Source organism: Bombyx mandarina, chromosome 12 (genome assembly GCF_030267445.1).
Source record: "Bombyx mandarina strain Sakado chromosome 12, ASM3026744v2".
Lineage (NCBI taxonomy): Eukaryota > Metazoa > Arthropoda > Insecta > Lepidoptera > Bombycidae > Bombyx > Bombyx mandarina.
The window spans coordinates 13,223,913-13,236,061 of NC_143219.1; the positions used below are offsets into that span (position 1 = coordinate 13,223,913).

Below are 12,149 nucleotides of genomic sequence, written 5' to 3' on the forward strand. Positions count from 1 at the left end.
AGCCAGTGTTAGATAGCCCATTTATTAAGGAAGGCTATATATAGGCTATATAACATCACGCTAAGACCAATACAAGCGGAACACCAATAAAGAATGTTTCAAAATCGGGTTTTGAGAGCTTTCGCTGCGTGCGCTGTAGCAACGGTTAAAGTTTCGCTAAAATAATGTATGACAGAATTGTTCCCCTATAAAAATCTAAAAACAAGTCCGCGACAGCATGTCTATATGTTAAGATTGGCTCACTATAACATTTTTTATGCTAACCAAATTAGTTCTAAAATAAAGCATTATTTGTGAACTATTCCACGCGGACGAAGTCGCGGGCAAAAGTTAGTATATTATACACGTTTTTTTTTAATGCCTAAATGTATCTATAAATGTTAAATGGTCTTGCTAAATGCATTTACTTTCTACGTTCTCTGCATTATTTTTGCTGGACTTGTTATGAATGCAAGAACACCCATTAACTCCCTTAATGCATTGAAGTATATATACTGGAATAAATAAATAAAAATCATAAACCTTTATAATCCCATCTAAAGTTTTCTTAGATAAAGCTGCAAAAATCACCGGCTGTACCGTGTAAATAACAATGACAGCAAACCTATCGAGTGTTAGCGTTCGGATCTAATTCAATAATGATTACGAATAATTTAGACAGTTGATTTAATTCTGATAGTGTATGTTAAGCCAATTACTACTAATTACATTGCGTTACGCAATATAGTAATAAAACTGGTGTGATCAACAATTAATTTAAAGCCTGTAGTTTTGCTCCAAAATTGACACTTACTACGTGTATAAACACGATGATTTCAGTAATGATTTAAGCTTCGAGATATAATGTGCTTAAAGCTTAAACAAACATTGTTAATACATAAATAAAGGAAAAAACAAGAGAGTAATGAATATAATTGACAATAGCAAAAATACTGATAAAAATTTACGAATTACAAAAAATGTAAAACGTAATGCAGGTTTTCTTTATATGACCTTGAAAAAACAAAACTAGGTAAAAAAACCTTTCACAATATCTATAAACATTATAAAACTGTAAGACAAATGTGTCTGTTACTTTAAAGTTATTACAAAAAAAATAGTTTTCAAAACGAAAAATAATACTTTAAAATTGGTATCCAAAGAATGTAATTATGTCCTTTACTCTGATTATCTGATTCTATTCCCGTACGAACATAAATACGATTCTTCAAAACATAAAAACAAAGTACATACAATTCGCAATCGTCTCAAAATTTTCGGCGAATTTAACGTTTATTCGATTTGTATGTAATCGAAACCATAATTGATGTAAGCAATATTTAGAAAGATTTACCAATTTTCTACCAGAACGGTTCTGTAGTACAACGACTGCCACGTCATTCAAACCGGAACACATCACGGTTTCGCGGCCGAAATAGGCAGGATGGTGGTACCTACCCGTGCGGACTCACAAGGTGAATTAGTACCAGTAGTTCGCAAATTATATGTGTATTCAATTTTTATTACACGATGTTATTCTGTCATCGTGCTAGTCATTCTTTTTTTTCCTACCTATTCTACTAGATTAATTAAATGAGTAAGTGAACTCACGGGGCTCAAACCTGGTTACGTTGCTAACACTAGTACCTAGGCGGCACTGAAAATTTCGGGAATTAACGAAGTGACACAACATTACTATTTAAAAATGTATTTATTGCTTTTTGAAGTATTCTCCGCAAAATTTGACACATTTTTCCATACGATGGAACCAATCAATGAAGCAACCATTCCATTCGGAAGTTGGGGTCTCCAAAATGGCCGTTTTGTAGGCGTCCACAGCTTCTTCAGGTGATGAAGATCTCTGTCCACGCAATTTATTCTTTATTTTAGGGAAAGTATAGAAATCATTAGGGCTTAGGTCGGGGCTGTACAAAGGATGGTCTAATAATTCTATGTTTTCTTGCTCTAAAAACTCTTTTGTTCTGTGCGCGGTGTGAGAACTCGCATTGTCGTGATGGAGGATGATGCGGCGGTTGCAGTTCTCTTTACGGAGTTCAGAAACAACCTGTGGCAAACAAATGCTAGCTAACCATTCTGCATTAACCGTTCTTTGTCCCTCAAGAGGAATAGTCGTAACATGGCCGGTTTTGGAGACAAAGTGGCCACCATTTTTTTTGCAACACTCCGTGAACGAACAATTTTTGTTGGCTTTAACTCATTTTCGAACACCCAAACTCGTGACTGGTTTTTTGTTTCGGGTTCGTACGCGTATATCCAGGATTCGTCACCTGATACAATGTTGTATACAGCATTTGAGGAGCCTGCGTGGAATCTTTCGAGAGTTCTGACGCACCAAGTAACGCGAGCCGCTTTTTGCTCTTCACAGAGCGAATGCGGTATCCATCGGGAAAACAACTTTTTTACACCTAATTGTTCATGCAAGATTATTTGTATTTGACTCATGCCAATGTCTAAAGTTGCCTGAATTTCGCGGTATGTCACATGTCGATCTTCCTCAATCAGCTCACGCACAGCATCAACGTTTTCTTGGGTGACTGCAGTTTTTGGACGACCTTGACGGGGATCATCACTGAGCTTGACACGTCCACGTTAAAACTCAGCAAACCAGCGATAAATTGTGGTTTTGGATGGGGCTTCATCACCAAATGCAGAAATCATCCGGTCAACACACTGTTTTTGTGTTAAACCACTTCGAAAGTCATAATAAATCATCGCTCTTGAATTTTCTCAAGTCAATTCCATTTTCTCAACGACTAAACAAGTTTGACAAAACCTCGTGACAAGACCAAGAATCTTTTTTTAAATAAATAAATGGTATTCGATTTTTAAAACCAAGGAGTTTTCAATTAAAAAGATTTTAATATGACAGGAACAGTGGAAATATTCCATTCCCGATACTTTTAGTGCAGCCCTCGTACTAGCAAGAGCAGTGCTTCGCTGAATCTACCACCGAATCAGAAACGCGATCCGCTGAGAAGATCCGGCGAGAACTTCATTGGGCTGTGTCTTTTTTTTTATAGCTTAGATGTGTGGACGAGCTCACAACCCACCTGGTGTTAAGTGGTTACTGGAGCCCATAGACATCTACAACGTAAATGCGCCACCCACCTTGAGATATAAGTTCTAAGGTCTCAGTATAGTTACAACGGCTGCCCCACCCTTCAAGCCGAAACGCATTACTGCTTCACAGCAGAAATAGGCGGGGTAGTGGTACCTACCCGTGCGGACTCACAAGAGGTGCTACCACCGGTATATAGGCGGAGTGGTGAGGGTTAATTTGCTCGCCGAACCCTTCGTGGCAAGCGACGGGTTCGACGAGAACGGTGGCCGGGCAAGTCATTCGCGAATATTTATCAAGTACGTCTTACGGAGCCGAGTCCACTGAGACAAAGCGGATTGTACAACGTAGCTACGTAATTAAATTTTATTAACGCTTCCCTAGCAACGCAAACAAACGACAATTACTCGACAATGTGTACAATTTCATCCGGTTTTACCTTTAAAGCAAAAGATCTTTAGAATTGTCTCGGTCACTTTTGTAACTGGCCGATGAGCCAATTGATGTCACAACGAGAATGCTGCTGAACAAACCAGATAAGTTGAGATGCGTGAATTGGTAACCTACATAATTATGTTATCGGAATGTTTTTAAACAAAAAATATTTTTTTTGTTAAAACATTTAGTTGTTACTATAGAATAAATGAGCCACCTATGTGCAGTATGTATTAGTTAAATTTCAGCGTTGTTTATAGTATGGATGGATGGATGGTTCTGGTCTGCCCAATAATGCAACATTGGACACGTGTGCATGTTGAGCATTTTGGATCCAAACCAGCCTTTAGGTTAAGGTAGTTTTGACATTCATTTTCAAGTAAACTCGAGGGGTTATATTAGATTCACCGAACGTATATAGGCGAACTCACAGGGCTCAGCCTGGCGAATTTTCTAACGCTATCCCCTAGCAAGAGCAGTGCTTCGCCGAATCTACCAGCGTATAGGAATCGCGACCCACTAAGAAGATCCGGCTAGAAACTCAGTAGGCTGTTCTCTGCACCGTAAGATCGAAGTCTTTATTACATAAGAATAACGCCTATTTTAATATTGAAAACGGAAAATCTTGGCGGCACAAAAGGGAAGACGATGCGAGTGCACAAAATGTATCCACTTAGGTATTTATATTATTATTAGCTGACCCGGCTGACTTCGTAGTGCCTTAATCGATAATTAAAAGACCTAAACTTAATTTAATTCCGAGAATTTTTATATTTATCTATATCCTTTTAAACCTTCTCTGGACTTCGACAAATAATTCAAGACCAAAATTAGCCAAATCGGTCCAGCCGTTCTTGAGTTTTAGCGAGACTAACGAACAGCAATTCATTTTTATATATACCTATATAGATTACTACAAGCTAATTTTACAAAGTCTAATATTGCTAACATACCACTAGTCCTTGACCAGCTTATGATCTTAATATTTAAAAAATACAAAACTCTGTCTATAATATAGATTATATAATTTAGATTATGCACAAACAAATCGAATATCTACAATCCAATGAACCAGTGAATATGGAACGGTAGCCTGACCTGAATAACACAAGGGGGAAAATAAAATGTCAGTACCCGATGACCGTGAAGTAAACATAATCGCCATAATCGATTCTCAGGGCTGATTCGCGCGAGGATAGTTTATGAAAAACGAGTAAACAAGAAATATTACATATCATATGAAGCACATCATATGATTATCGCCTTCAACGATGACAAAAACGCAATCAATCTAATTACAGATAATCAGATAATAAGTAAAAAAATATATTTTTATTTTATTTATTTTATTAGGCTCACAATACACATCACAAGCTAAAGATACATAAAAACACACAAATAAAAAGAAACAAAATCTGGCTTGCAACATAAGTTATGTGCGCACGACAAAACAAGACATATAGTGCTGAATTTGTATAACATTTATATATATATATATATATATTATATTATCATTACTGTGATAGTTGGTAGCCAGTTACCAGAGCCCAAAACCCAACCTAATGAGGTCAAAATATTAATCACTAGCTTCTGCCCGCGACTTCGTCCGCGTGGAATAGTTCACAAATAATGCTTTATTTTAGAACAAATTTGGTTAGCATAAAAAACGTTTAGTGAGCCAACCTTAACATATAGATATATGCTGTCGCGGACTTTATTTTAGGTATTTTAAAGGGAAACAATTCTGTCATACATTATTTTAGCGAAACTAACCGTTTCTGCAGCGCACGCAGCGAAAGCTGCCAAAGGGGAAGCTACCAAAAGGGAAAAAAAAAACGGAAACATTCTTTGCTGATAGTCTCAAGAAACTTTTCTTATATAAATGTGTTCTTAACATATATTACGTTGGTATGTTTCGATTTTGTATCGGCTAGCTAGTATGTAGGCATATTTTAATATGGAAATCGGAATGTCGTTAGAACACATACAAACACTTATTTATTACTGTAGATAGATAGACACAGTTCACGGCCAACCTGGTGTTAAGTGGTTACTGAAACCAAGCAGACTTAAGAGCTTGAGTAAGACTGATTATAATATACCTACTTATTATATAATGGTAGGATATTTTGTGAGTCTGCGCGGGTAGGTACCATCACCCTTCCTATTTCTGCCGTGAAGCAGTAATGCGTTTCGGTTTGAAAGGTGGGGCAACCGTTGTAACTATACTTGAGACCTTAGAACTTATATCCAAGGTGGGTGGCGCATTTACGTTGTAGATGTCTATGAGCTCCAGTAACCATTGAACACCAGGTGGGCTGTGAGCTCGTCCACCCATTTAAGCAATAAATAAGAATACTGTTAGATAGGAGCGCGGATACTTGCATTATACGTCGCACTGTAGGTAAAACAAAACAAAATGCTCTCACCTGTAAATTAGCTGATAATTAACTTCATGTTGCGAACATAACTATGCATCACACTCAGTGTACAGTAGCCGTTTCGAAACAGCGTGCGATTTAATGTTTGATTTGACTCGAATGCGAGTGTATTTCCTGTGTAACGTCTAATCTTATATATAACTAGCGACCCGCCCTCGCTTCGCTTCGGAAACATTAAAACACACATGAAACCAAAAAAAAATATTTAAAAAAAATTAAAAAAAAGTAGCCTATGTTCATCAGGGACAATGTCGGCTTCTAATGGAAAAAGAATTTTTCAAATCGGTCCAGTAGTTTCGGAGCCTATTCGAAACAAACAAATCTTTCCTCTTTATAATATTAGTATAGATAAAATTCTCGTGTCACCGTGTCAGTTACCATACTTCTCCGAAACGGTTTGACCGATTTTTATAAAATTTTATATGCATGTTCAGTAGGTCTGAGAATCGGCTACTATCTATTTTTCATGCCCCTAAGTGACGAGGGTTGTCCATCCCTAAGCTTTATTTTTAATTTTTTGTACATTTTTTTTTGTTATAATGAGACATTATGTGGTTGAATGAGGTTTTGTTATTTTTATATTCCTTCATCGTTCACAGCGCTACATGCCTCTTTCACTCATTTACCACATCTTTACACACTTACAATAAGTTATTTGTTTTTTCTACACTAGAATTCCCTAGAAATCTTATATATGGCAAAACAACGTTTGCCGGGTCAGCTAGTAATGAGAAACATATCTACGCATTTACGATGTTATTTTTGTTTTCAAAAAATTTCGACGAAATGAAGCATGATGTGATTAAATGAGGTTTTGTTGTTTTTATATTTCCTCATCGTTCACAGCGCTACATGCCTCTTTCACTCATCTACCACATCCTTACACACTTACAATAAGTTAGTTTTTTTTTTCTACACTAGAAATTCCCTAGAAATCTTATATATGGCAAAACAACGTTTGCCGGGTCAGCTACTAATGAGAAACATATGTAGGCATTGACGATTATTTTTTGTTTTCAAAAAATTTCGACAAGACGGCTTTTTCAACCATACGGATACATTGCATAGTTTGTAGGCAAATTTTGCTTGACCTTTTTGTGCAATGGAGGTTATCTGTTACTGTATTATGCTCGGGTGTCATATTATAATGTTTTGTGTAATGACCTAACATAAAACTGTTAACTGTCGGTGATCAAATAAAACAGTCCTTAAACCAAATGACTTCGTTGTTTGTTTATTTATAGAATCGACGACAATCATCACTGTGTTAACGATGTCAATAAAAGTTAAGATTGACGCGTCTTGTGTTTGAATAAATTTACTATGGAATCCAGTGTCGCCAACTGTTTGAAAACTTTCCCCCTAAAGCAATTTCAAAAACCACTAAATTCAAAACAAAACTCTCCAACGACGGACCAAGTATTTATTCATTACAATATAAGTAAAGAAATAAATAAAAATAATAAAGAATTAGTTAATAACAATAGTTATTTAGTATTTTTAAGTATTTTTCTATATAAAATTTTATCCCTAAAAATATCCCCAAAAAATTTCACGCCCTAAAAAAATCCCTGCATAGATTTTTTCCCCTAAATTTGGGGGGGAAACCCCGGAGTTGGCATCACTAATGGAATCTTACTGTTTGCTTAGCTCGAACATGACTAACTGTTGTAGCACAAACAAGCTCAAACAACACAAAGTAATGGATTGGCATAGTGTAATTTTGGAGAGGAAACTGATAATTCTTTGACTACACATTCGGTTCATTTTAAAAATCGCGTTACGATGCGAATATACAAAAGGTCTTTCAAGTCGTCGCGACTTGAAAGATAAGACGTCTGGCGCATTCGTATCGAGTGAAGCGACGGTGTTCGGGTTATTACCGAATTTACCAATTTATCTAATGAATACGTAAACTTAACATGTCTTCACGAATGACTTCCAAGATCAAGGAATTTTATGGCGTAACAAAAATCAAGGCCTTGAAAATTTTAATTTGCGTAATTAATTGTGGTAACTCGTCTTGTCGAACTCACACGGGTAGATACCACTATCGTGCCCATTTCTGCCGCGAAACAGTGATTTTTTCCGGATTGAAGGATGGGACAGCTATAGAATTGAAACATAGAACTCATAACCCAAAGTAGGTGCCGGCATTTACGTTAATGATGTCTATGAACTTCGGTAACCACTTAACACCAGATGGGCTGTAACCTTGTCCTCCAACCTACCAATAGAAAGTATATTTTTATCTCTATCTATTTCCATCTGTATCTTCTGTATATTCCCCCCTCAAATAAGCAAAAATGTTTCAGATAGTCCCCATTCGCGCGGAACCTAAACTCTTCGACAGCTACTACAACGGATGCTGTAACGGGACATTCTGGCCATTGTTTCATTCGATGCCAGACCGTGCCACTTTCATTGCTGACCACTGGAAGGCATATATCAAGATAAACGAGGAGTTTGCTGAGAAGACAGTCCACGCTCTCCATCTGCTGAACAAACAAAAGAAAGACAAAAATGGAAGTCCACCGATCGTGTGGGTTCACGACTACCATCTGATGTTGGCGGCTAATTGGATACGACAGGTACACGATACTTAAATCTTTGTAATCATTTAAAAATATTTTGTGAGTATCGGAAGCTTTGAGCGAGAGAGAGAGAGAGAAAGAGAATACACTTTATTGCACACCAAAACACAATTTACTATTTGAATAAGTAATGATATTTTCAGAGAGCTGAAGAAGATGAGATTAAATGCAAGCTAGCATTCTTTCTGCACATACCGTTTCCACCGTGGGATATTTTTAGACTGTTCCCGTGGTCTGATGAAGTTTTGCAGGGAATTTTGGGTAAGTTTTTAATCCGTTACCTGCATTCATTCGAAAAACTAATTTAAAACTATTTTAAAATTAATTTGGTTAAAGGTTGTGATATGGTGGGATTCCACATAGAGGATTACTGTTTGAATTTCATTGACTGCTGCCAAAGAAACTTGGGTTGCCGTGTCGATAGAAAAAATCTTCTGGTCGAACTGGGAGATCGCACCATCTGCGTGAGACCGCTACCGATCGGAGTGCCATACGAGAGATTCGTACAGCTGGCCCAAAACGCTAAGCCGGTGTTCTCTACAAGCCAAAAAGTGATATTAGGTGTTGATAGACTGGATTATACCAAAGGATTAGTGCATAGGTTGAAAGCTTTCGAGAGATTACTCGAGAAACACCCGGAGCATATCGAAAAGGTTGTTCTGCTCCAGATCTCGGTGCCCTCTAGGACAGATGTAAAGGAATACCAAGATCTGAAGGAGGAGATGGATCAGCTCGTTGGCAGGATCAATGGTCGATTTACAACGCCCAATTGGTCGCCGATAAGGTAATAGGAAATTTAAAATAAACACTTCAAATTATGAAACCTTAAATTACTAATAATCTAATCTGTAATTTTCTCTATGATTTTAGATATATTTACGGCTGCGTTGGTCAAGATGAGTTAGCGGCGTTTTATCGCGATGCTGCAGTGGCACTTGTAACTCCATTAAGAGACGGCATGAACCTGGTCGCGAAAGAGTTTGTGGCTTGTCAGATCAATAAGCCTCCTGGAGTATTAATAGTGTCGCCATTTGCTGGAGCAGGAGAAATGATGCACGAGGCTCTTATATGCAATCCTTATGAGCTCGACGATGCGGCCGAAGTCATTCATAGGTATTTAAGTACCGACCTCTCCAAAGAATCCTCATTACATATCTTTGCTGAATCTACCTTTTGACGTTTTCAATCGTTGTCAATGTTAGAAGTCCAAACTTCTTTCTGAGCTTTTATGATCCACTAGTGGTCCCGCAGTAGTCGAAATTCGACTATAATTCATTGAAATTATAAGTTTGAACATTAAAATGGTTCTATTGTTAAAGACTATTATACTTCTATAATCACAGATTTCGCCAAGACTACACCATAGATAAACAATATTAAAGATTGACAATACACAGACCTTAAGCAATAACAAAAGTTTGACAACAAAGAATGTATATATTATTATGAGTGTGTGTCAAATACATGGTAGTGTGTGTAATGTTTTTCTTGTTTATTTAATGTATTTTTAATGTATAACTTAAAAAAAAAATTAGCATTCTGCACTCCTTCTCTATATTCTCTATAAGTGTGGAAAATTTCATACTCCTCCGTCCGCGCAATTTTTATAAAAAGGTGTACAAAGTTTTTCACGTATTAATATAATAATATATAGATAACACAACTCTACAAAAAAAATCGTTCTTTTTGTCCTAACGTTTATACTAGGTTTTTCCGGTTAATTATTGACAAAAACAAAAATAAAATACCTTTTTTGATATAAAGTTTGCTTTTGTGATAGTTATAGTAATAATAATCATTTTTCAATTTTTATATAAATTTTAATAAATTTTAATACAGTCAAAAAACCGCGCTATGAGAGTAGGGTGTTTACGTTTACACAGTGCCACTAGATGGCAATCGAGTCATAAACAACGATCAGGTGTTTTGTACAAGCCCAGAAAAACTTAAAATGTCACGAAAGTGTAAATACGATGCTGATGCATTTTGTTTCATATGTGGTCAATTTATTAAAGTTGAAAGGCAAACTGTTTCATGTCATGTATTTTTTTTTTCGTCTAATTATTGACCCGTGTAATGCTTTCCTCATCCAAAAACCCAACGTATTTCAGAGCCTTAATAATGCCAGAGGATGAACGGACAGTCCGCATGAACCACCTCAGGCGGAGGGAGCAGCTGAACGACGTGGACAGCTGGATGAAGGCGTTCCTCAAAGCGATGGACTCTCTGGAGGAAGAGGCCGACGACCTTGGAGCCACTACCATGCAGCCAGTCACTATTGACGATTTCGATGAATATTTATCCAAGTATGTTGAGCATTTTCTAGTGATTTCGGGACTTGCTGTAAGGTACCGAGCGCCGGCCTATATCTTGCCTATGGCTTGAAGGGACAAAAGTCACACAATAGAATTCAAACGTCAATATTGCCTTCATAGTCCACAGCGAACTATTTTGTGTAATTTTTTAATCTCGTTTACATTCTCAATGCCAAAAATCATTTCACCATTCACACTTAACGCCGCTAATGCCTGATATTTCCATCTTCATATCTAACGATTAAATTATAATCTAACTTTTCTTTTTTATTTATTGCATAGATGGGTGGACGAGCTCATAGCCCACCTGGTTTTAAGTAGTTATCGGAGCCCATAGACATCTACAACGTAAATGCCGCCACCCACCTTGAGATATAAGTTCTAAGGTTCACAGTATAATTACAACGGCTGCCCCACCCTTCAAACCGAAACGCATTACTGCTTCATAACTGAAATAGGCAGCGTGGTGGTACTTACCCGTGCGGACTCACAAGACACAACTTAATCCTATTTTTTTTAAGCCGATCAAAAGGTTTATCTTGCAATCGAAAAGCCGATCGCAATGAAGACAGACGTGAAATTATATGGCATCCGAACCTTTTCAGGTACATCGGGTACACACAGAAGCTAGCCCTGCTGTTGGACTACGACGGTACCTTGGCCCCGATCGCGCCCCACCCGGACCTCGCCACGCTGCCTCTCGAGACCAAACACACCCTGCAGAGGCTCTCCAACATGTCCGATGTGTACATAGCCATCATATCGGGGAGGAACGTTGACAACGTCAAGCAAATGGTGAGTACAAATATGAACAATATTTTTTTTTAATTTCGATCAATGTTGGATCAATGCTGTTTGGTCCAATGTTTGGACTCTCAACATCCTTTAAGGTAATTGAACTAGCCAAACTTTTGAATGTATGTAGTAGCAGTCTTCATATCGGGAAGGAACGTTAACAACCTCAGGCAAATGGTGAGTACAAATATGAACAATATTATTTTTAATTTGGATCAATGTTGGATCAATGCTGTTTGGTCCAATGTTTGAACGCAACACCGTTTAAGGTAATTGAACTAGCCAAACTTTTGAATGTATGTAGTAACAGCCATCATATCGTGGTATCTGAATATCGTAGGTGGATGGCGGAATTAACGTCTTGATGCCCTTGGGCTTCGTCAATCACTTAGGAGCGACAGTGATCACTCACCTACTGTTGCGTGACAGGATCTCTGTCTACAAAAGCAATAAAATATATGGGACACGCAATCAACGGCACTAACGTACATAAACGAGGACGGCCAACCTC

General features: G+C 37.5%; 1 protein-coding gene across 2 annotated transcripts in view; it reads left to right on the forward strand.

Moving 5' to 3' along the window:
* The window catches only part of Tps1 (Trehalose-6-phosphate synthase 1), a 35,390-nt gene that overhangs the window by 11,652 nt on the left and 11,589 nt on the right, over window positions 1-12,149 (forward strand). For both annotated transcript variants that reach the window (XM_089732041.1, XM_028184448.2), the window contains exons 3-8: window positions 8,250-8,525; window positions 8,672-8,789; window positions 8,865-9,312; window positions 9,399-9,641; window positions 10,640-10,834; window positions 11,449-11,638. In XM_089732041.1, coding sequence (XP_089588167.1) covers window positions 8,250-8,525; window positions 8,672-8,789; window positions 8,865-9,312; window positions 9,399-9,641; window positions 10,640-10,834; window positions 11,449-11,638 — 1,470 coding nt within the window. The remainder of the gene's footprint in view (window positions 1-8,249; window positions 8,526-8,671; window positions 8,790-8,864; window positions 9,313-9,398; window positions 9,642-10,639; window positions 10,835-11,448; window positions 11,639-12,149) is intronic.